At 41.0% G+C, this 25,960-nt stretch overlaps 1 protein-coding gene across 9 annotated transcripts in view; it reads left to right on the plus strand.

The window, feature by feature from the left end:
- Positions 1-25,960, plus strand: part of myt1b (myelin transcription factor 1b) — a 120,332-nt gene that overhangs the window by 60,911 nt on the left and 33,461 nt on the right. For 6 of the 9 annotated variants that reach the window (XM_074643199.1, XM_074643204.1, XM_074643203.1 and 3 more), the window contains exon 2: positions 25,050-25,156. In XM_074643199.1, coding sequence (XP_074499300.1) covers positions 25,050-25,156 — 107 coding nt within the window. Of the gene's footprint in view, positions 1-14,720; positions 14,855-18,971; positions 19,113-20,091; positions 20,230-25,049; positions 25,157-25,960 lie in introns of those variants that run through there. The other 3 variants (XM_074643205.1, XM_074643207.1, XM_074643208.1) reach the window with 3 other exon arrangements.

Genomic DNA, 25,960 nt, shown 5'->3' on the forward strand with positions numbered 1-25,960 from the left:
GACATACAGTATATGACTGTTCTATTTAAAGGGACTCAATGTAGGAATCAGAAATGTGTTGTCAACAGGGACACCTGTGGCTGTTAAGTCAACGACAGTCAGCGTCCTGTCACAAGACTGAACGTGATTGACAGGCATCATGTTGATTAACGTTAGCAGCATTAGCAGCTAAAACCACGATATCACTCCATATTTCACATGCTTGGCAGTAGTGTTAGCTTACCCAGCCGATGTTGATCCTATTTAACTTCTCCTGCTTCAGCCTCCCGACCGTGGTCAGAAGAAGACGTAGTTTTGGTCTCCTGGGTCGGAGTCGATAACGTTCCTCGCTCCGGAGTTAACCCTCATCACTCCACTCAGCAGTAGGGAAACAAGACACATAACTGCACAAACTGCAACTTCCACTGTACAATCCCTTGATATTCTCAAAGCTAAACTAACTATGTCTTCTGATCACCTGCTCGCTCGTTTTCTCACACACTTGCCGCCGCTCTATCTCTCTCTCTCTTGCTTCACCACTCACTTCCCACTCCCACAACACTAGTTTTCCCCCCGTCGTCGCTCACATTCCTGTTTTGCAAGACGGGCTTCACTAAATATAACTTTGCATTTTTCGTGCTTCCGTGGAGTTTGTGTTGAAGTCTGAAGGTCATCTCCATAATGTTGTCAGACACTTATAACAATCTGAGCCTGTCAGTGGCTAAAACAACCACTTTCAGTGGACATAAAATGACAGTGCAAGCTTGCCCCAAGCGATTACATTACAGCCTGTTTAGGGGCTGGCGGCTGCAGCAGTCTCCCTCAATACTGGACCAATTTCAAAAATGATTGTCCCCATTAGTCACTTAAACACAAAAAACATGGGAAAATAGGGTTGAAATACCGAAGGTACCCTTTAAAGGTTCCCTGTGGAGTGTCTGACCTCTAGCAGCACTATGGAGCAGTGGTTTTAGGAGCGGGTCCTCATTTTGTTGGTCTTGTGCACATGCACGCGTGATGCAATACACATTCCTGCCAATGGTGTCACACTATTCCAGTGACCAGCAAAGGCAGGGAAGAAGAAGACCACAAGCTGGTAAATGTGTAAACAATGCTGGATTTAAAATACTTAAAAACATGTTTTATGAGGGAGGAAATGCATTCAACACTTTTATTGGACCTCAAGGATACACACAATGTGTTTTGGTGAGTAACACTTAATGTAAACTTAACCTGGAAGCACGTGTTAAAATCCTGTTGTTTCCCTGCTGCACAAGTTAAGAGCACAAAGACTCCCTCATTCTGGATATGTGTAATGTTAGCATGTGAAATGAAATTATGAAAATTAAATTCCTGCCGTTTGCCATCAGGCACTAGATGTAAACCAAACATCTAATATTCGATGTGTGCAGTGTATACAGACTAAGCTTAACTCATAACAAAGTATGTCAATACAGGATTTAATAAGTATTATTTATCAGCTGCAGGGCATCATGAAAAGAGATTCTGCACACCTGTCTGTGATTGTTTTTTTTTTTTCTTTGAAATATTACGAGCGTAACAACGTAATTACTTTTCCATCTAAAGTCATCAGTCTGCACCTCTATCAGCTGTCACCAAGTCACTCACTGAAACACATCAAACTGATCAGCAATGTATTATTCACAGAGCCTGTTTGCACTCTTCAATAAACAGTCATAAACAGTAACAGTGGGAGCTTTGTGTTACCTTAAAACAGGCATTTCTTCCTCACCAGTTTCTGCATAAAACTATTAACCACCTTATTAAAATCCAGGGCTCTGACCAGATCATTAGATGCTAATAGCTTACAGGCAGGTTTCCTTCTTTCAGTATTGAACATTTTCCTCCCATTATTTCTGCAATTCATGTAGTTTATAGCACAAATACAACTCATCATGATGATGTTTCCGACCCCCATCTCGATGCTCAGCTGTGGAATATTTCAACTTTATGCAAAATGGGATTTTTCTTTTTTTCAAAACATGTTTCTGTAGAAATGCATCCATTTGGTCCACCAAAATCACTAAGTATGACTTCAGAAAACAGTGTTTCAAGGACAAGCTACTTCCAGTTTCAGCAACAGAATCTAAAACACAGTTGTAAACAGGCGGCAACCTCCATGTCTGAAAAGTGAATCCATTGCTGAAGTGCCTTAAACTTGCATTCTTTCTAACAGCCAGCAGGGGGCGACTCCTCTGGTTGCAAAAAGAAGTCTGATTGTATAGAAGTCTATGAGAAAATGAGCCTACTTCTCACTTGATTTATTACCTCAGTAAACATCGTAAACATGAGTTTATGGTCTCAATCGCTAGTTTCAAGTCTTCTTGGAATACAGCGTGATGTTCATTTAGTAAATTATGGTTTGCTTTAGGGCGTGGCTACCTTGCGATTGACAGGCTGCTACCATGGCGTTGTCCGGTCTGGGAGTTGTCCGTGTTTTCGTCTTAGAACTTTAACCCTTTCACAGTGTGTTTTCAGTTCATGAAAGTTAATTGTAACATTTATTGTTGTACTTAGCTCCACCCTCTCGTGTCACTTCTGGTTCCAAAAAAACAACATGGTGAAAGCCAAAAACCAAGATGGTGACGGTAGTGGCTAGAAGGGAACCGGCAAACTGGGGAAACTCTCTTGAGATTATTAAGGTTAGGCTTTGACCTTGAATAGTTAAGGTTAGGCTAGGTCGTTGGGCAGTGAGTGTTGCGAGAGTTTTTGCAAGTTTTTGCAGATCTCAGATCAAATTTCGCTCCCTTCTAGATGCGACCGATGGTGAATAACTGATGCTAATAGTTGTATTAGGCTTCTATTGCTGTGGCCTATTTTAACTCTGATGTAAAGCAGACAGAGGTCAATACAATGTTAACCTATGTTAACCATTATTGACCTCTATGGAGGTCCTCCCCCCCCCGTCCCTTTTCACAATAGAGACATGTAAACCAGCATAATAAAGCCGAGAGCCAACAGAAACTTGAGGAGGTGAGGTATTTTTGAAAACAACCAAGATGGCCGCAGCAGATGCAGAAATTTCTGTTGGAGCCGCTATCGCGTAGCCTGACATCGCCACACCAAACTGCAAATGCATCTGCCAGAGCAAATAAAACATGAGCCTGCAGATTCATCTGGTTCAGGCAAAGTAAAAACATGTTTTATCTTCAAATTTAGAAAAAAAACAAAAAATGGCAACACTCGTTTACAGACATATTGATGCTACACCATCACAGCTCATCATATGCTTCGCTGCTCTAATTACCTCCGCCATGGAGGTTTTGTTTTCGGTTCGGTTTGTTTGTCTGGTTGTCGGCAGGATTGCGGAAAAACTACTGGCCTGATTTTTCCTGAGATACATGCATTATTTTTCACTTATGCAAACTGCCTTTGCAAAGGTCTGCACTCTCAGAGTGCCCTTCTAGTTGGTTGTAGGTCTATCCAATTGCGTCCAGAGGCACTGTGGTCTACGCCTGTTGATGACGTCCCTTGGAAATCGAAAATTAACTGAGAAAGTTCACATTTGCGTTTTGGACTAGTAAATCACCCTGCACGATACTGAAATAATAGGGGGAGGGGAGTGAAATGATCTGACTCGCTCACAGCACTGTTCTCTATTGTGAAGCAGATGGAGCTACAGGTGGGTGTTGGTTGTAGGTATGAGCGGGACTCACAACAGCAGCTCTTTAAAGACCCTGGAAACATTATTTTCTCAATCAGCTTCTTACTTTCAGTGATGGGATCCTACATGGACACAATACTGTCCTCCAGTGTTTCGGTTAGTTCACATTTTTGTTTTCTTTCCTTGCTTTTCTCACTTCTTTGACGTGGCTGTGCCAGCTGACAGTTAATAATATGATCATTTTGATTATCCATCAATCTTTTCAATTGTTTTCAAGCCAAACTTCCAAAAGTTCTCAAATTCCTGCTTCTTAAATGTGATGATTTGCTGGTATTTTTTTATGGGCATTTTTCACTATTTTATAAGATTTTATAGACAAAACGATTAATCGATAATTAAATGAATCATTAGTTGCAGCCCTAGTTGTGGGGTTGTCAATCAAATCTGATAAAACAACACAGTCCTGCAGATTAACTATTTGACAGGTCACCAGACTATCACAGGGCTGACACACATAGAGACATACAACCTGTTTGAGTCTTTGATTCATGTTTAATATAAATAATAGTATATAATAATATAAAATAGTGACAAGATTGGCTGATCATTTCCATATTTTTTGGGCATGCCCTAAAATACAACCATATTGGCAAGAGGTGGCAACTGAGATCCATCAAATAATGGGAATAAAGTTAAAGTACTCATTCATTACACTATACTTGGGAAAAAATACCAGAAATTGTTTCGCACAAAGATAAATATTTAATAAAGATTCTCTTGGCAAGTAGTAAGAAAGCCATAACTCGAAAGTGGATGCAGACTGATCCTCCAACATTAGACCAATGGCGGGGTATTATAAATGAAATATATTGTATGGAAAGACTCACATTTATTTTAAGGCTTAAATTGGAAAAAAAGTATTGAGTACCGTGAGAAATGGATTGTGTATTTACACCGTTGATTGAAGTGTGACATTGTATATTAAGATGTATTTACAAAAATGTACTCTGATCTGACATTGTAACACCCATGATGACCTCATGTTCTTTGTTCTCAAATAAAAAAAGAGTTTAAAAAAATAGTGACAAGATTAAACTTACCTCTAATCATTTTTGTCCAACTTATAAATCCCAGTTGCATTTCACTTTGCAGAAGCTCTATATTCCAGTTATTGCTCCAGTTAGCGTGGCGTCCTCACAAATCCAAGACATGAGGCTGGGAAACTGAGACATGTGAAGTTATCATTGGGCTTAATGCTGTCTTACATGTTCCGTGGCAAGTCTTCAAACTCTTATCCAAACAGTGCTGAGCTTCTCTCAATCAAACGGGGAAATGTTGTACCACAGTGAACAGCTTTTTGTTCCAATCCTTATGATTGATGGATGTTTCATTTTACTGCAGCACACGCACAGTAGTGTAAAATGAATTTTTGAAGCTGGAATAACCAAACATACTTTATACAAAAATACAATTATTTGAGAGAGATTATTGGTATATATATAACAAATTAAAGTATTTTTTTCATGAATTTGTTATTTTCACTTCCCATCCCTGTTATGGATGTTTGTCTCAGGTATATGTACACACGGAAAAAGAACATACTGTATGGTTTGGTATGTCCAGCAGTATGTTTGTCTCCATAGAGTCATGAGAGTTTCAGAGCATTTGCGCTTTTTTTGTTGTTGTTGTCTCTCCATCACTTTTTATTCTATTTTGCCTCTTTCCCTCCCGTCACCACGGACATACAGTACGAGGCGCTGCCATTAGGACACTGAAGTGCTGCATACCACACGGCCACTCAGAAAAAACTGAGGAGACGGCCACGCATGCATCATTCATTAGAGTGGCATGAGCTACATTTTCCAGATGCCTGAGAGGCAGTAGATGCATGCTCGCTACGCAACACCTGAGATTATTAACAGGTTTTATTTGTTTTTTTTTAAGTATCTCAATGAAGGATTTGATGTTTTATTATTCTGTAACAGGCGTGTGTGTTTCTACATTGTGTTATCAATGTCAAGACATGAGCTGTGTGAGCGAGTAAAACAAGTGCAATGCGTGAGGCTGGGGAAAAAAAAGATAAAAGATGACAGCATCAGTGAGCCATCTTGAGTTGGATTAGTGGGTTACTATGGATACCATACATATATGCACCAGCTCTTGACACACACACTCCTTTAGAGCCCCGACCTTCTTCAGTCCCTCCTTCACTACCATAACATCACTCACACCCGGCCCACTCCAGGCCTCCTCCCCACCGACATAATGACATTTGCATACAGATGTCTCACTTGCGCTGATAATGCATGCAACGTGTGTGTGTGTGTGTGTGTGTGTGTGTGTGTGTGTATACGCTGTGACTGTAATCAGCTGACATCTGAGTACAGGTTAGGGCTTGAAGGCAAACCTGCATACGCAACCTTGTGAAAAAAGCCTCATTATGATCATTATCACCACCATTTTCACAAGTACGACAACTAAGGCTTGGAAAAATTTACACACGAAGTAATGGGAGCATGCTGAAAAGTGAGAGGTCGGAGGAGGAGGAAGGAAGGAAGGATGGATGGAGTGGTGGGTAAAATGAGAAAAAAAAAGACTCCTTCTAGTTTGCTGGAACAACTGTGCCTGGCAGACAGAAGTAAAAAGGGGATTGAGTTGAACTCGTCAGGGCCCCGTTCCAAATCTGTGGCCCTGCCCCCACCCTCCCTCTTTCACTTCATCTTCTTCTTCTTGTAGCGTTTTCTTCTCTTGCAGCACGAAACAAGCCACCTACACTTTAGGACATCTGCTAAGCTGATTTTCTGGAGCTTAGCAGCACCACAGTGGTATCAAAGAGATTAGGTGAAACAACATCCAACTCTGGCTTTGTGCTGTGTTTCAATAAATGCAGCGCTGTGCGACTGTGCACGTGTGTTTGTGCCTAGTTCGCCTCCAGTGCGCGCTTGCCTGGGCACAAGCTCGCTGTGTATGTGCGTGGGTGTGTGTATTATGCTCGGTGTTACAGTGCCATAAGTCACAGAGCTGGTGTAATGCAGTTGGATCTGGAGTGTGAGCGCTCCTTTGCGTACAAGGATTCAGAAAGCGTAACCAAAGAGCTGCTTCAGAGGATCTTTCAGTCTTTGTTTTCAAGCCAAGCCCCCGATATCACCGGAGAAAAATCATTTCCAGAAAATAAACTGCTGGAAATCCGCTAAGTGTTGGAGTTATTTTTTGCCATGTGAGGCCTAACAATTTGTTTTTTTTGCACTTTCGTACTTCTCGCACTTAAGCCCCTTTCATAGTGGACAAAAAAAACACTAACACCGCTTTTGTCTTCAGTGGGAAAGGTTACAATCTGCCTTCATTACTGGGACAAATGTCTCTGCATAAGGTATTTATCGGGTATTTACCGGCTCCAGCTCCGATCGGCAGTGATGGAAACGTGGACACGCACATTTTCGCGCCTTTTCCGGTGCAATATAATTTGGTGAATATATAATAAATTAAATCAACAGGGATTTGGCCAATATTTTTTTATAATTGATTAACATACAAAACATACAATTAATATGCTCTTCTCAGAGCCACCAGACTCCAGTCGGACAACAGTCATTTTACCTCGCTGATCGTGACAGACAAAATAAAACTCATCAAAACCGTCTTTGTTAGTCTTTACACTGTTCCAACAATCACCAACTCTGGTTCGACAGTTTAAAAAAGAGAGACTGAATAAGTAACAGATATAAAAAAATAAATAAATAACCACCGTAACCTTTTCACTGTTTAGCAGCCCTGTTTCATGACGTAAAAAAACGAAAGGCAAGTGCAACGGCACGGCATACTCGCAATTGGAAAGGAGTCTTTCGCTTATTTTTTGCGGGTTTTCCTGTGTTTAAAAAACCTGCGTATACACGCTTATTTTGGTGTAAAAAGGGTATTTACTGTATATGCATTCTTTTCCACGGAGCACATGTTTGTTTTTCTTCTGCTATACATTTGGTAATGAAAGGGTGCTTTATGAAGCGAAGTGACTATATCTTACTGCATTATGCATGCATGATGGCTAACGCTTAGTAACTATCCACACACTTAATTAAGTGGTGAAATGTAATAATGTCATTTATCCCTCTGGGTTTAGGGTTTGAATAATTGCTGCGGAGTCAGCCTACTGCGCATTATATTTGTGAGCGTGTGCGTGTGCGTGTGTGTGTGCGTGTGTGTGTGTGTTTGTGTGTGTGTGTGTGTGTGTGACCATGGCTGCATGCTTGCTTTTTTTTCTCCTTGAGTGTGTGAGAGAGAGATCAAGAGAGGGAGTTCTCATTTAGTTTTTTTTCTTTCTTTCCGACAGCTTTCACTTTTTTGTGCTCGCTAACTAGAGAAAAAGAGTGGAGAGAGAGAGAGAAGAGAAGAGGGAGGGAGGAATGGGTTGTGGGTGGGGGGGGGGGTTGAAAGAAGAAAAGAGAGCAAGCCAAAGAGCGTCGGGTGCTGTGTCAGTCTGATATTTTCCATAGTGACAGCTGGGCCCAGAAGCTCAGAACCTTTTCTTCTGACACACAAAGCCCATTAAGTATGCCACTCGCTCAATGGCCCCCGCAGCCTCCAAATTGCTCCAAGCTCCTCCCTAAAGTGTGGCAGCCTTTGTCATTATAATCAGGCCTTGTATGTGAAGTGCTGCCTGTATTTACCACTGCTCAGGGTGCATATTTGCCCAGCCTGCTGCTGCCGGGGTGATCGCAGGAGGGAGAAAGAGAGACCTACAGAGAGAGAGAGAGATAGAGAAAGAGAGAGGGGGCTAAAAGACAGGAAAAGATAGAGTTGGAGGGGAGAGGAGATGGGAATAGTTGCTGGCATGAACAGAGAGACGGAGGGTCAAGTGTGGAGAGAAGGTGCAGCAACTCAGGATGGAGGCTGGGAAGTGAAGAAATCAGCAGAAGGGAGGCCTCAAAGAATTTGACTCAGTGACTTTGGGGGATGACGGTGGGTGGGTGGGGGGGGTCACAGGGGAGGAGTGTGTGGGCTCTATGATGCTAGTCTGGACCACGGGCTAGGAAAGGAGGGGTGTGACAGGAGGGCTTATTTACAACTCTTTCCATGCTGCATGGCTCGAGGCGTTGCTGTGCACATTGAGAAGATTCACGCCATTGACGATAAATTGGAGACAGACAGTAAGTCCAGATTAGTCTAACTGACAGGCGAGGTGACAGAGAGGTACAGTGGACAGACAGAGAGGCAGACGACGCAGAGGAGTGGAGCGATGTGATGCCTTTTGGCAGAGCTGACCCCATTCCACGTGTTACCCCCCCCCTTGGTGCAGCCCAAGCTGTGGATCGGGTTGGGCACAGGGGGGGGGTCTCCAGAGATGACGGTCATCCAAAGTGGCATCCAGACCAAACTTTGTCTGTCTTTTGGCCTTTTCCTTTCCCCTTCGAGTGTGTGTGTGTGTGTGTGTGTGTGTGTGTGTGTGTGTGTGCGCACGCCTGATAAAAATTCATAACTCCCACAAAAGAGAGAGGAAGGAGAAGTGCAATGAGTGAGTAATGAAGAGCCAGAGGCCGTCTGTGTCATGTTAAAATGCAGCGGTATATTTTTATACACCACCAAAAGTTGATTGTGTTAAAGGTTCACAATTTTCCAAGTAAAGCAATAGTCCAAGGCAAGTGATGGGGGGGGGACAAAATCCTAGTTCATTCCAAAAGTACATTTCAAAGTTTGCCCAAAGTTAATATGAGGCCTCAGCAGTCTGAGTCTGAGAGCCTTCTCCCTCTTTGTGTTGCTATCCCTCCACTGCAGCTCAGCGAGGAGGAGAATAAGAATAAGTCGGGGAAACAGAAACAGAAATAGAGGATTTTGGACTAAAACACTGTAACTTTGGAAGAAGACCTGAAACGATTAGTCGATTAATTGATTTGTCAATTAAAAAAAAACATTCAGTGTCAAAGATCCACTATAGTTCCAGCTTGTCAAATGAGCAGCTTTTTCTTTATTTTATATCTTTGTAAACAAAATATCTTTAAGTGTTGGACTTTTGCTCGAACAAATCAAGACATTTGAAGATGACACCTTGGACTCTGAAAGTTTTTATGGGCATTTTTTTTCACTATTTCTTGACAATCCATAGACTAATAGAACAACTCTGTCTCTTAGAAATTACGTTCTAATACAGCCAAACTGCATTTTGTATTACATTTTGAGGGAAATTCATTTTGTCGCGGATTACGTTTGTTTTTGACGTATGTTTGTGTTCCGCGTGAAGCCAAAAGTCGATGTTCACTTATTTGAATTCGTCCATAGCTTAAATAACTGAAATAAAAATTAAATAAATATATTATAAATTAAATAATAATAAAGATCTGCAGATTAATTGATAATTTAGGCCACTTCTGGTGTTATTTTAACCCAAACCATAATCTTTTTCCCTAAACCTAAATAAGTAATTTTGTTGCCTAAATCCACCCAAGATGTTTATTGTGAAGACGGAAGTTTATTTTGAAAAGACTGGAGCGTAAATTAACATGCATCGCGTGTTGCTGGACATTCGTACACACTAAGAAATGCTGAGTTGAAAACAACCCAATTTGGGTAATTTTTAACTCCGCCGCTGGATAAATCTTGGACTAACTACACGCTGAGTTAATTTAACCCAGCAAGATGGGTTGATCATTCAACCCAAATATTTGTTTATATTGACTAGAATGCCGGTTTATTTTACCTCATAAATGTGTTATTATTTTCATGTTTCCTTACAGTAAAATCTGTACAAATTTTAAAATAACTTGGATATATAGGCCTAATCCAAAATACATTTAAGTTTTGGTAATGCAAATCATAAATACTTGCAATTATAAACACAAAAAGTTCTGAAAATGTTTCTAAAGACATTTCATTTTAAATTTGTGATAGGACGTATATGGCTGTGACACCTCAGCCTGTTGGAGCTACTCCACCATGTTTGTTCCAGCCTATGATTGAGATAAAGAAACGAGTATGGCTTTTTACTATCACTGTTTGTATACATCAAGGTAACACCTACCGACAGCTAATGCACTTTATTAAGCTTGGCTTTCAAATACATCGTTTGAAGTAGCCGACAGTTATTTCTTACACAAACAGGCACATTAACGGAGGAAGGGAAATAACTCTGGATTCAGTTATTGGTGCATTTTACAACTTTAAAAACGTATTTTTTAAATAAGGGCTATTTGGGTGTTCGTACTGGGAAGTTGATTCACCTCAAAAAAAGTTATTAGCTGAGTTACAGACCTCTCCTTCCCAATGTAAATCTAAGTCTTTTTGGGGCCCAATGGCATCACGTGACGGACACAGAAGTTGTAGTACCGCCGTTTGGCCACTAAGAAAGTTGGGATCAACGACCGGCGCTCTTCCTGGGTGCTTGGGCGACAGCTATTAGCTAGCCTGGACTGAAGGTGAGTCTCATCATTCAGTAGCTCCATGAAGTTACTATCAGGCTACAGACTGGTATTTTTTTTTGACTCTACAGCAATGACCTGGTATAGGTAGAAAAGCGGATACAAACCTTTCTTTAATTGCGTTGGAGGACTGCTGTAGGACAGGACTGCTTGTTGACAAAAGAAGCTTCTTGCCGCTCACAGATAACCCAGCAGCTGGGTTAAAGTGACCCAGCAGCGGCTCGGCTGCACAAAAACTACCCAGCACCATGGAAATAACCAAAGAAAAATGACCTATGAGAATATGTGACATAGGAAGGGGAGTCAGATCTGAATGGCTTGTTGAATCGCGTGTTTTCTGATCTAGGCAGCCCACAATAAACTGACTGGGTGGTCTTATTTCACAATTTGTTTTTCCAGTTTTTCACGATATGTCCCCTTTAACAAACATGGTATGTTGGATGGATGTTATGGTTATAGTGATATAGTTGTAGGTGAAGTGCTTAGCTGTGTCTAATGGGAGTTGACAGATATGGGTATGATCATGCTGCATGGATGTTAGAGAGAAAGAGAGAGAGTGAGGTTGGGGATGTGAAAGTGAGAGAGAGGGGGAGACGGAGAGGGAAGGAGGGAGGGAGGGAGGGCAATAAAGCCATCGTGTTATGAACCTGATTGTTATGAGACCGGGAGCAGGACTCTGTTGTCAAATGTCCATCTGTGACTGAGCCCAGGATGTGAGTGTGTGTGTGTGTCCAATACCAAGCTAAGAAGAAAAGTTCTTCTCTTTTTCTTCACATTATATCCTCAGATCAAGAGTGACTCCCCAAATTATACACAACCTCCACGTTTTTTTTGTTACTTCAAACACAAATCTGCACATTTCTTAAAGGGAAAAAAAACGTTTCCCCTCCAGCGAAGCGGTGACCCTTTTGTCTCTCTCTACCAGCTCAGTGGAAAGTTGTTCCTATTCGAGATGCTGAATAATGATAATGAAAGCGTAGGAGTGAACATTTAAGAGGACTTTTTGAATAATGATGACGATGAAGACGGAGTGAAATTTCCATTAATTAACTCACGCGGGTCATTTTCTCAACAAGGTCCTGTTTACCGCTCTTCAGTGTGTGTGTGTGTGTGTGTGTATGTATTTATTTAAACTTTATTGTCACCACCGTCTCCAGGACAGCTGGAGGCTATGTCAGAGTTCAGCTGCTTGTTATACACTGCAGCGAATAAGAGGAGAGGGGGGTTGTGTGTGTGTGTGTGTGTGTGTGTGTGTGTGCACATTAATTTTTGTGCGTTTGCATATGCCTGTGCATGTTCAGTGTGTATATGTGTGTGTGGGTGTTTGGTCCTATCAGGATAGTGGAGAGGGGGGTGAATAGTGAAGTTAATAGGCTAATGAGAGCACCGTGCTCAGGAAGAATACAAGAGGCTGTCTGGCACCCTCAGATAAAAAAACTTGCCGTGGCTCTAGTGGACACCCGGCAGTCCTCCTCAACAGCAACACCTTCTTTGTCCACGCACGCCAAAAGCCAATTTAATAAGCAGTGAATTTATTATATGTGTGTGTGTGTGTTTCAGGGACGGGAATGGAGACGCGGTGTGAAGGGATGTGGAGAGGAGATTTGTTTACTTGAGAACAAACATTTAATAGCACTATTTTAACAGCTTGATGTTCAGATAAGGTCAGCATTGTTCTCTAGATAATGAGAATAAATGTGTAAAACTGTCAGATTTAAATGGTTGCTATGCTTCAAATTAAAAGATGTGTCAGCTAGATGCTTAACTGGGTTTAGTCGCACACACTACTGCAGATTAAATTTAGTTTAAAACAGGGAGTCTGCAGGTTTAGTTTAGTTTAGTAACAACAATTTGAACTTATAATAGTGGGAGAGTTTTTTGGTTTGGTTTAGTTTAATTCAGCTCAATTTAGTTTAGTTGTAACAATTCAGGCATAAATAAGTGGGTTAAAATATTTTTTAGTTTAGTTAAATTTAATTATTTTTAGTTTAGTTTAGTTAGGTTGAATCCTGTTTAGTTTGGTTTAATTATTTTTAGTTTAGTTTAGTTTAGTAGCAACAATTTTGACTCAATACACAGAGTTAAGTTTAATCCAGTTTAGTTTAGTTTAACTCTTTTTAGTGTAGTTTAGTTAAGTTTAATCCTGTTTAGTTTAATTTAATTATTTTTAGTTTAGTTTAGTTAAGTTCAGTTCAGTTCAGTTTAGTTCAGTTTAGTTTAGTTCTCTTAGTTTAGTTAAGTTTAATAGCAACAATTTGGGCTGATAATATGTTAATGGATTAGTTTGGTCTTACAGAAGTGAGTAAAGTGAATTTTGTTTTGTTTCTTTCAGTTTAGTTTAGTAGCAGACAATGTTTCAAGCTTACTGTGGGGGTTTAATGATTTTAGTTTTGATTATATATATTTTTTTTGTTTAATAGCATGCAATTAGTTAGTTATTTGAATGTATAATACATGGTAAAAGGGGCTGACTTGATTTGTGTTGAGTTGGGTTTTAGTTTAATACCACACACATTTATAATAATACCTTTAATTATAATTATAATAAAAAATGATAATATATGCAACTCTCTGGAACAGACATTAGAAAAACAATCCTATCATTAAATGTGCGTGAAATAAAATGAAATGTAGAAGAAAAGCAACACCCCCCACCCACCCACCCACCCATTACATGTTGGGGGTAATGGGAGCAAGCAATGGGAGAGCTCATTATCTGGCAGACCATCTGCTATTGGGAGGGAGGAACTGTCTGTCTGTCCCAGACACAGACACCCTGAATAGGCCCGGAGTTAGTGAGTGAACATGTTCCTCTAACTTACATCTGGTAGATTTGGTCACCTGTGATCTATAAGCACATGAGAATGTGTGTGTGTATATTAGCGTTGGGTATAGATTAGGTTAGAGACTGAAAGAATAACAAAAAGAAGTATTACTGCACAGCTCAACATCTCTATAATATCCCATGTGGTCTGTGAGTTTATGGTGGACTTCTTGTGATATATTGTGTAGTATATTCTGCATCATAGGATACATCCTTTGCCATGGTTCTTTTTTTTATATACTTTATTTTTTCCCTTTTTTCAAGGCTGTTTTCATATATGCAATCCACTGTTTGTAATTACAACAGTCTATAAACCAACTTTTAAGTAGATGAGCTTACAGACAAACCCATCAAGTACACTATAGAGAAAACAACCTCAACATTCAAAACCAAAACAAAACCAGGGAAAGAAATAACAATAATAATAATGACAAAAAGAAAGAGTAGAGTTAAAAAAAACAACAACAAAGCAAACAAAAATTAAAATAAAAAAAAGGTTATTTTTGGAGTTTGTCTTCATATATATCATAATCAGGTTTTAGGTCAATGAGTCCAGATCCAGAAATAGTGCACATGATACATGAATAAGCTGTGTGTGAGATGGTGGACAGAGTTGTGGTGTTTCTATAGTTGAAATCAGATTGCTGGGGGGAGCTTAGTGTGAGAAGTTGCCGGACGCAGCAGATGCTCTTTGTTGCTGTTCACTTCTATTGTTGTTGAAAGCTGAGACTGGGGAGACTGGGATTGGGTCCAGGTCCCCGGCAGCAGGAGGGACAGAGTCTCTTCCTATTGGCTCCCAGGGAGGATCAGTCATGAGGCATTATGTCCCGCCCAGCAGCAGCCCTCCCATCCTCTAACCCGGGCTGGAAGTTGAGCTAAAGTTTGGGCAACTTTGTTCGGCACAATTAAACTTGCCAGCAGCACTTTGGCGTGTCGGTCGCTGCGAGGACTGAAAGACAAGACAGAAGAGGAAGAGGAGGAAGAAGACCGCAGACATGAAGCTGTGTCGCGCTTTTCTAGGTTCGTATCACTTTTGACTTTAACTTAAAGAATGAGCGTCTCTGTTTACAATCGTACTCTGCCTCCAAAGTCCGTGAATTAGACACAAACATTACGCAGAACTAAGAAACAAACGTGCGCTTTTGCAGGAGTCGGCAGCTCTGTTTATATTCTGTTTGTATAAATAAAAGACACTGTGTAGGATTAAAAGAGGCTTATATAGTTCTGTCTGATCACACCAGCTGTGACGTTTTACAACTTGTGCGTAGAGGACTCCACAACCACTATAGCTGCAAGGTTTAATTCATCAGACACCAACATATCCAAATAAAAGTTGTGAACTTCTCCAGATAGCTTGGACTAAACTTCGACCCCCAGCAGTAAAAACCTGGACAGACAAAGGACAGTTGGTCCCCTAGGGGCCCGTGTGGCCCCGGTACCTTGGGGACAATGCCAAGCTGCGGGCTTATTAAAAACTTTTTTTTGTTGTGTTAGTCTGTCGGCTTGTTCCATCTGTCGAGGGACTATAGGGGCCTCAGCTCGCTCAGTCAGCTGCTGCCCCCATCATCTAATATTTATACTGGCTGCTCTGCACAATATAGCCACCATACAACTGCTCCAGTCTGGACCGACTGAGCGTTAAAGCGCTGGAGGCCTCTTGTGCCATCTGCATCTGCAGACACACTTTGTTACACACAGAGGGGGGAAAGTTTCTCACAGCTGATGTCGCATCCCTTTAAAATGAAATTTATCAAAAAGTATTCAGATAGTTTTTTTTTAAGTTGAGTTTATTTAGTTCAGTAGTGACAACTCCAAATTAAAAGGAGATTTTTGTTCCATTTCTCTCAGTTTAGTTTAGTAGAAAACATTAAGTTATTCAAACTTATAGTTAAGTTTAATCCTGTTTAGTTTAATTTAATTATTTTTAGTTTAGTTAAGTTTAATAGCAACAGTTTGGGCTGATAATATGTTAATGGATTAGTTTGGTCTTACAGAAGTGAGAAGTTTAAAAGAGGATTTTGTTCTATTTCTTTCAGTTTAGTTTAGTAGCAAACATTAAGTTATTCAAACTTATAAGGATTTTTTTTAGTTTGGTTTCAATAAGTTTAGTTAAGTTCGTGGTAATAGTTGAACACTTAGTTATTAAAACTTAGAGCAAATAAGGCTCAAGGGAGAAGAGTTGGTTTGATTTGACTTTAGTTTAGTGCCACATAATACACACTTTGTGACAACAGAGGGGGGAAAGTTTTCACAGCTGATGTCTCATCCTTCAAAATGAAATATATCAAAAAGTGTTGTTTTTTAGTTTAGTTTATTTAGTTCAGTAGTGACAACTCCAAATTAAAAGATCTGTTCCATTTCTTTCAGTTTAGTTTAGTTTAGTAGCAAACTTTAAGTTGTTCAAACTTATAATGAGGATTAGTTTTTTTCAGTTTGGTTTCAATAAGTTTAGGTCATGGTAATAGTTGAACACTTAGTTATTAAAACCAAGGGAGAAGAGTTGGTTTTATTTGACTTTAGTGCCACATAAAATACACACTTTTGTTACAACAGAGGGGGGAAAGTTTTCACAGTTGATGTCTCATCCTACAAAATGAAACATATATCAAAAAGTATTCAGATTGTTTTTTTAAGTTGAGTTTATTCAGTTCAGTAGTGACAACTCCAAATTAAAAAGGGAATTTTGTTCCATTTCTTTCAGTTTAGTTTAGTTTAGTAGCAAACATTAAGTTATTCCAACTCGTAATAAGGATTAGTTTCGATTTTTTTTGTTTGGTTTCAATAAGTTTAGTTAAGTTCGTGGTAATAGTTGAACACTTAGTTATTAAAACTTAGAGCAAAGGCTCAAGGGAGAAAAGTTGGTTTGATTTGACTTTAGTTTAATACACACTTTGTGACAACAGAGGAAAAAGAAACTCACAGCTGATCTACCAGCTCAGTTTGAGTCCAATAATCAAGTATTCAATTTGTGACAATTCGGGCTTCTAAAAAAAAGTGAATGCTCATATGTTTATTTGTATATGTTAATTACTATATTATAGGCTATATGTTCTTTTTGAATCTTCAAAGAAAATAAACAACTTGACATACAGTAATATAATATTAAGATAAGTGGGGGGGATTATAGAAAAAAAAATACATGAAATAAAATAACTTTCAAAAAAAGTTCAGACAAAAGTCTTTGTTACCTCAACAACAGTGAGGTGTATTCTGCAGACTGAGAGCCTCTGGAGCTATCCAGAGTCCTGAACACACACACATACACACAGGCGCACTTTGGCACTTTGGAGCTGTCCATAGTCCTGAAATCTCACCACATGACAAATAATAGTAATTTTCAGTGTATATATTACGCTTTTTGTGTCCAAACAATTCCTTTTATATCTCCTCTATAATCAGAATATGTTCAGGCTCAGGCCTCCTCTGAGCTCCGACCTGTAGACCAACTCCCCTCATGGTCCTCTCTGCTGGATCAGGACCCACCAGGCTTTCTCTCATATTTTATCCCCTTTTGTTTATTCGATTGTTGATGCTGTTGTTGAGTGAATCCTCTCTCTCTCTCTCTCTCTCTCTCTCTCTCTCTCTCTCTCTCTCTCTCTCTCTCTCTCTCTCTCTCTCTCTCTCTCTCTCTCCGCGCCCACAGTCTGAAATCATACTGATGCGGCGTGCACGGCCCGGTGATTGATTTCAGCTCCAATGCATAACAATGGGATTGCACAAAAAGAGCCTGCTGCAAAGAGATAAGAATTTAATAGAATTTCTGAAAGCTGAAGGTTGGGCTTTTTGAATATTCCCTGCGTGCGCGGCGTGGAGACAGCAGATAAAGGATGGCATTTGTGGGGACTATTCTCAAATGGCTTGTAATGAATGGTTGTCATTTCCACTAATGGTTTCAAAACAGCAAAGCAAAAACCACGGTGTGAGCAACATTTGGGAGTGACTCCAAGTTGCACTATTAAGACGGACTGTTGTGTTGCTTATAGAGCTGCAGCTGACAGTTGGCATTACTCTCAATGAGAATAAAAAACAACAACATATCAACCAATCTGTAACTGACAGTGATCACTCTTCTTAAAACTCTTGCAGGCGTCAAAACAATTTCTCCATGGCATATTATTTCTCAGCGATAATCCAAATTGATATCGCACCTCACCTCCCCAGAGCATAAATACATTTTTCCTAAAGCTCCCTTTGGAGACTTGCCTCTCTCTGCCTATATATATATGTCGTTAAAACCCGGAGGAATGATCAGATGCTGTCAGTGCACCGAGCATATAACTCTGCATACAACTACTACATCAATTCCCAGTCCTCTAAAAGAAAAAAAAAATATCCCTTGAATGAATTATTGGACGGTACCATTCTCCAGGATGTGTGGGGGTGTGTTGGGTGAATGATTACAGTATAGCTATAAGCTCCATAATGCATTTATGAAACATCAAGAAGTGGAAGAAAATGTATAAAACATGAGCTGATTCTGGGAGATGCTGTCTCACTGACTGTGTTTATGATGTTAGACATGTTTGGAGGAGTGAGGCAGCATGCAAGGGAGCTTATTTCATATCTGGAAAATCATGCAAATGCAAAAATCTGGTGTCTATAGTTTTGAAGTTGTCAGTCTTTAGTGGTCCAGAAGATGTATGCGTTGGAGAGGAGAGAGAGGGATGAAGGGAGAAAGTGAGAGAAAAGGGGGAGTGTGTGTGTGTGTGCGCGTGCGTGTGCATCCATATGCCCATTGAGTTAGTGTATATAGTAAAGGGGGGACCTCAAGCCCTGCCCATCTGATGCTGGAGGTTTTACTACAGCCTCCGTGATGTCATGGCAAAGGGCGGAGGGAGGAGATGGGGGTGTGGAGAGGGGATGGATGGAGAGGGGGTGGAGGGGGGTGGGGGGGTGTACAATGGCTCATGAGGGAAAGGTAAGTCAATATTACGTTTTTTTCTCGCTGACAAAGGCAAATGAAGCCATGTTTTTTTGCTTACAAACAAGTAACATCTTAACGCCTTGATCCGGAGCCGTGCACCGGTGCGCTGAGTGAGGAGAGGCCGCTCTGCTCTGCTCTGCTCTGCTCTGATCTGATCTGCTCTGCTCTTATTATCTAGCAGATGTGGATGTTTGTATAACGGGATAGATGATCGTTTTTTTTTAGAAACCTTTTTACTCGGGATATCTTTTTTTTTTTTTAAGCAAACTACTTGACAGCGACCACTACAACTCTCAAAAAACACAGCAAGGACGCAGCGCCAAAAGCCCCAAAGGAAATATTGTTGAATTACAGGTAATCAGATGTTTATGTTTTGACGACACATATATATTTATATATATATATATAATTATAAAAATATCGGCACCTTTTTTCATAACTTTGATATTTCTCCTTTCATCCTTGTATAGTATTTTAAAGCAGCGTGATTTTATGGCGATTTTTTTTTTTTACATTCTCATTATTTTTACGATTCCTCGAATATGAATTGAAACTTAACTCACAGCTGCGGGCTCTTCACAGCTTTTTGTTGTTGTTGTTTATCTTTAAAGTGTATATTTGTTTGATTTATTTACATTTTTACAAAAAGCATCGCTGATGATTGGTAACGTGTGAGAAATAGAGAAGATGTTGTTTTTGTACCCTCAGATGTTGGCCGTTGCATTGATGCCTCATAATAATAATAATAATAATAATAAGTGGGAATAAACCAACTATGGCGCTTTCTCACAACCTCGGTGCGTGTTTTTACCCACTTCTCTGTCTTACTCTGGCTGTTTGGATATAGTTCATCAGTGTGTGTATTATATTCCTCTGAATGCTCTGAGTCATACCTGAAGTGTATTCTCTACTCTGTCCTCTAGTTTCACCTTCTATATCTCCAGGAATAAATTAGCTCGTTTACTGTACTCGTCACACCGCCTGCATGGTCTGACTATATCAGCTAATACTCTGTCGAGCTATATATAAATACGAGCTGTGTTTTCTCTGTTTCTGGGCTCTTCCAGTAGTAAAGTGTGATATCTATCTTTGAGTTCCAAAATTGTGTTATTGGGATATTACAGTGGGCGTTGAGCCGGACTGGTGTGTGTGTGGATGCACGGACAGATGGATGGATGGATGGATGGAAGGATGGAGAGAGTGTGTGTTTGAGAGAGAGAGAGAGAGAGAGAGAGAGAGAGGGAGGGGTTTGCCATTTGATCCTCTGCAGCAAAAAACAGAGATGCTCTCTTCAAATGTCAGCCGCCTTCAGTGGTGCGCAGATAAAACAAAGTGGTCAAGAAGAAGCGCGCTAGAAATAAAACCCACCGTGCGTCAGGGAGGCAGAGCTGCACATTTTTACGCCGGATTTTTGAAGTGCTCATCTCGTCGGATTCACCTCCGAGACTGTGCTGCGGTGCAATATGAATATGTGAGCTTGTGTGTGTTGTGTTTTTTTCATTACTACCCCCCCCCTCTTCTTGCTTTGCTTAGATGGCCACGTAATGTGCTGTGTGTGCGCCTCACGGTCTGTCAAAGCACCTGCGTCCTAAGATGGAGGAAAGAGATGAGGGATGATGATACAGAGAGTGTGTTATGTCACCCGGCTCTTTAAGTTGCTCTCCATCCCTGTAGCTGTAGTATAGTAGCCTATATAAGCCTGATCACTGAGCAGAGCTGCTCAGTGAACTTCTTCAGCTGCTTTAGTTTAGATGTTAGAAAAGATTTCAGGGTTTGGAAGCAGGGAGAAGGTTTTAAAGGTAAACTTTACTTCCCCATGTGTTACTCTTTGAAAAGATCTTTAGAGACCAATGTGAGTTTTTGTTTGAAGTAAAAATGTCTTTTAATTGATAAATAGTTTTCTGGAATGATATTTTGGCTTTTGATCATGATAGAATATAGGATGATGTTTCACTCTCTGTTTTTAGCTGTGGAGCTTCAAATAGAGTTTTTTGTTTTTTTTAATCTGCAGTTGTGGTTGTGTTTAAAGCTTATAGGCTATGAAAATACACATAAGGAATCTTTAAGTCTATTTCTAGGCTGAATGTATAGGATGAACTTCTTCAGCTGCTATAGTTTAAAGATGTTAGAAAAGATTTCAGGGTTGGAAGCAGGGAGAAGGTTTTAAAGGTAAAAACCGTCTAAACTTTACTTCCCCATGTGTTACTCTTTGAAAAGGTCTTTAGAGACCAATGTGAGTTTTTGTTTGAAGTAAAAATGTCTTTTAATTGATAAATAGTTTTCTGGAATGATATTTGGCTTTTGATCATGATAGAATATAGGATGATGTTTCACTCTCTGTTGTAGGCTGTGGAGCTTCAAATAGAGGTTTTGTTTTTTAAAAATCTGCAGTTGAAGTTGTTTGTAAAGCTTATAGGCTATGAAAATGCACATAAGGAATCTTTAAGTCTATTGTTAGGCTGAATGTATAGGATGAACACGATTTAACGCATCATAGGCAGAACTGATGAAACACCTATTGTTTTTCTTCTGTTTACTTTTCCTGTACAAAAAATGTAGCCTAGTTTCAGGGGATTACAGAATTAGGTTATTGGTGCCTTATGCTGTCAGAGAAGGCTATTACAGCAGAGTATACGGAGCTGCATGCAGCAGCACATGCAGGCCCTGCTAGGAAGTTGCTTCTGTGTTTTGTTAGTTACCGTGATAGGAGAGAACCTCTCTATTTATGAAGGGTTGAATAGCCCGTGGTGAGGACAGCAGGTGCCGGAGGAGGGAGCGCAATAAACATGTTGGAGGAGCAGCTGGGGCCAAATTGCACCCTCGTCATTCAAAGCCTATCAGAAATCTAAGCAATACAAGCAAAGGTCAGGGTTGGCCAGGCTTTCAATGGAGAGGAGGCATTTAAAATGAAAGCCTGGAAATAATGAATTTCATGCCACGCGTTAAAAGGGAAATAAATAAATAAGAATGAGAATTAATTAAAAAGTATAAGCCAAATGTGCACAAATTCTCAGATGGGCAGAGAGAGAGAAAAAACAGCATACGACATGCAAAAACTGTTTAGAACATCACAAACTGCTGCCTTAGGCTGCATGGAGGACTTTCAGGTGCACAGATCCCTACAGTTAGCGTTCTGTTTTATACATTCCTGTTGTTTCTCAGATGCTGAGGTCAGGGTGGCCCTCAGGGGAGCTCCTCCAAAAGCTGGTTACCATGGCGCTGCCTTTCCCTTCCACACCCCCGCCCCTAAACTCCCATCCCATCACTGATAAAACCACCTCACACACACACACTCTGACAAAACACTGGCCTTATAGTTCACTCTGTTTTATTTCACCCTCAGGCTGGGAAATTCAAATGAGGATCTTGACAGAATTTTCCTGGTTACCTTTACATCACCCCCCAAAAAAGATAATCTGGTTACTCAGTTTCTTTTTTCGTCCTGTGACACAAAGAAAGCAGCGAGTAATATGAGACCATCCCATCCCACAACTTTTGATTTCTCTGTCTCTTCTGGCCGGCTCACTGTAATCACACTAAGTTGTCTCTAAATCCTGCTTAACAGGACCAGGGGTGTACAGCTGGCCCCGGCCCTGTATGTACACTAATACTGTTACAGACAGTTCACCCTGGTATTTAATCTAACTATGGATTTAGGCCTCTTTGCTCCATTGTCCCAGTACAGTAAGCCGCCTTCATATAATGGTATTACTCAAGCCTATAAACTTTGTTTGCTTGTCAAAGGTTTTTTTTTGTACCAATTTATAGACTACATGTGTTGATTTATTGTTTTATTTTTTTTTTCTCGATGAAAACAGGAACAATTTCCTAAACTTTGCCTCCCAGAAAAAGCTTTGATAAAAGCACGCAATCCTGGCAGTGAAATAGGATATTTTAATCCATTCATTCTGTATTCATCTTTCTCCCCCTGGCTCCCCCCTCACTTCTGATTAACCAAACCTCCCCGGTGAACGGCTAATTGTCTCGTACTCCTCCAATTTTCGCTGCGAAATAACGAGCTGCGAGTCTTTTAGGTGGGAATGAGCAGAATCTGATCAAAGAATAAGAGAGTACACATCCTGAGCAGACAAGTCAAATTAGTTTTTATGTTTTTTTCATCATGCCAAAGATCCAGATGTTCAGGTTTTCACATGAAAGTAAAGAAAGGTCTACTTAGCCACCTTTTTTCTGTGATTAATTGCCTGATTCTATAAACCTCAGATATCTCAACGCATGCAGGTTCAAAATATCCAGATGTATTTTTCTCTGTCTGTAGCAAGAAACAGTGGCTCAGGACTGAACGAAGTGAGCAGGGATGTTAACACATGGCCTGAGGCGATGTGTCCTAATAGAGCGCTGTTATATATTTGGCATTTAGGAAGGGCTCTCAGCTCCTTGGCCTCCAAACTAACAATACAGGACGGATGCTCACTTCCCTTCACTTTAAAAAGAAGGAGAGAAAAGAGAGAGGAGAAAAAAAAGAAAGAAGAAGTGAGTTTTGGGTGCTTGTGTGCTTGGAGACAGAGACAAGCTGAGACAGAGATAGAGATGCAGACGAACAGTATTGCTGTTGCAATCACTTTTTTCCTGAGGGCGGAGTGAAAGTTGATAAACAAGCATTTTGCAAAGAGTGCTGGCTGGGCTTTGCCAAGGTTTGCATGTAATGGGCAAAGTAGGGATGGGCGTGGAGAGGTGGGGGGGGGGAGTGGGGAGAGTGATGGAAGGGTGTGTGTGTGTGTGTGTGTGTGGGTGGGGGGGGGCTGGTCTGCGTGGGGACCCCTCGGATACGGACATGCAGCCTTTTGTTGTCTCACTGACTGTTTGCTTTCAGTGTGCACTCTGCATGCACTGTGGGTTCACATACAGGACAGTATGAAAATAACTCACTGTATCTTTGAAAGCGAACAAGAAGACAGATGAAAAGGCAGAGATAATAGAAAAATGAGATGGACAGATCTCATCTTGCACTCTACAAAGGCCAAGGATTTACACCCAAGAGGTTTATGTTTTGTTGCCTCTCTCAAGACCGCTGCAGGTTATTTGAAAGAGCTATATGAATGCAATCATTTTAAATTTGAAACACACTCGCATTCAGTTTTAAAATCAAATTAGTAATAGTTTTGCCATGAATTTCCACTGTATTAATGGTGATTTGTGTTGTGATTACTCTTCCACAATATTGCTGCTTCAATTCACATGTTCAATGGAGAGGATTCAGAGTGTGCTGACCCCAAAACCTTGGTCTGTTTGAGTGTTATTTGCTCTAAGATGTTGTTGAGGACAGACAGTTGGATAGTTTGGCCCCCCACACAAAAGAGAAGTTGCTACAAACTCAAGGACACTTCCTCTTTCACAACGTTGCCGCCTGCTGCAAAGACGCACAATCCATACAAAGGTGAAAGCTAAAGGGTATGTGTATGTACATCTGAAAAAGAATCGGATTTCACTGCACCAGCTCCGGCGGTGCATAAAAACAGAGAGCCAGAGAGAGGAAGCGACATCCGCTTGTTTGGGAGTCTCGCAGCTAAAGAGTCTTACAGCTACACTAGTTTAAAAGTTCAGCCTTGGGCATTCATAGAAAAAAATACCGTGCACTCTTCCTGAACTTGAAACTGGGGGGTGGTGGAGGGGGTGAAACAACCACCCCGACTGTTAGGACAACTCTCTGTTTTGTATCGAACACCTCCAGCATCAGCACCAGCACCAGCCTTCTCTGAGAGGAGGAAGAATGGAAAATAGATTTGTGATAGATTTAGTATGTTTTTCCTGGAAGATGAAGTGAAGAGCTATTACCTTGATGAAAAAAAAGGGGCGAGAGGGGGAGAGAAAAGAGTGCTTGATTTATGTATGATTCATTATTTACTGACCATTCTTCACCCCCCTCTCATCTCGCATTGCCCATCCCCCTGTTCGCTTATATATGCACCCCTGAAAAGCTCGATAAAAATGCGCAAATTTGATTGATTCTAATAGCAGACTGACAGGGACCCCAGCTGGGGCACTTAACCATGCCTATGTGTGTGTGTGTGTGTGTGTGTGTGTGTGTGTGTGTGTGTGTGTGTAAAGCATGCACACTGTTCCTTTAGTTAATAAAGGAGTGTCTGCAGCATGCTCGAGTGCCCTGACCTTCCCTCAAAGTAGCGCCCCCCTTCTCCTTCCTTTATCCAAACTGCTGCCCCATCCATTGGTGCTGATGCTGTTTTCTGATTTCATATGACAACTCTCTTTTTTTTCTCTCTTCTCCCTTTCCTTTCCCCTCCCGTCCCACCTCCGTGTTCGTTCTCTTTCTAGAAAATGAGTTCCGGGGCGAGCTGGTGAACCAGCGGTGGACACGAGGCGAGAGGACCAGCAGCCGCTACCAGGCCTCCCAGAGACTGCAGAGCCGTCGACCAATCATGGTGAGTGACAAGGCCCTGCAGCCCCTCCCCCTCACCATCACCACTCACCGACCCCCCAGCCCCCACCCCTTCCAACCTGATTCTGCTTCCTGGGCATTTCCCCAATCCCTAACTCAGCGGGGAAAGTAAAAAGGGTGGAGGCAGAGGGAGGGGAGGATGGAGAAAAGAGGCAGACTGTGGGGGGGTGGGGGTTTGATGGCCGCACTGGACAGAAAAACATGAATCAAACAGCACATCAAATGTCCCGCTTGGCCCTGCCCATCCTTTGCCTCAGCCCCGCTCAGCTTAGTTCAGTTTAGTTAAGCTCAGCATGGCACAGCTCAGCGTTTTCCCGCTGCTGAGTTCACTTCACAGGATTTTTCTTTTTTTTGTATTGAAACACAATCACAAAAAGAAACTCAAAAGGATGTCCTTGAGCTGCTCATACTTTTTTTGTCCATGATATTCCTCCTTATCAGCAGAGTAGAGAAATACTCTCTCCTCTCTTTAACCCTCTCTGTCATCCTGAATCTGCATCGTACTTCTAAAACTTCTTCTGCCACCATTTCGAGGTTATTTCTCCATTCTGAAAACATCTGGTCCCTTTTTTTTACCCTGTGCATCACAACTGTGTGGAGTGTGACACTCAACAAAGAGATGTAGGGATTGAGGGAGAGATTGAAAGAGAGAGGAGTGGGGGTGGGGGTTGTTTTCCCCTGGGCCCAGTAAAAGTAGTTTTGCTTCCCCGTGATGGCTCGGGTTCATCTGAAGAGATGACTTTTATTGATTTGGTTTGATTTCTGCTGCTGAGGGAGCCGAGGAGAG

This window comes from Sebastes fasciatus, chromosome 8, assembly GCF_043250625.1.
Source record: "Sebastes fasciatus isolate fSebFas1 chromosome 8, fSebFas1.pri, whole genome shotgun sequence".
Lineage (NCBI taxonomy): Eukaryota > Metazoa > Chordata > Actinopteri > Perciformes > Sebastidae > Sebastes > Sebastes fasciatus.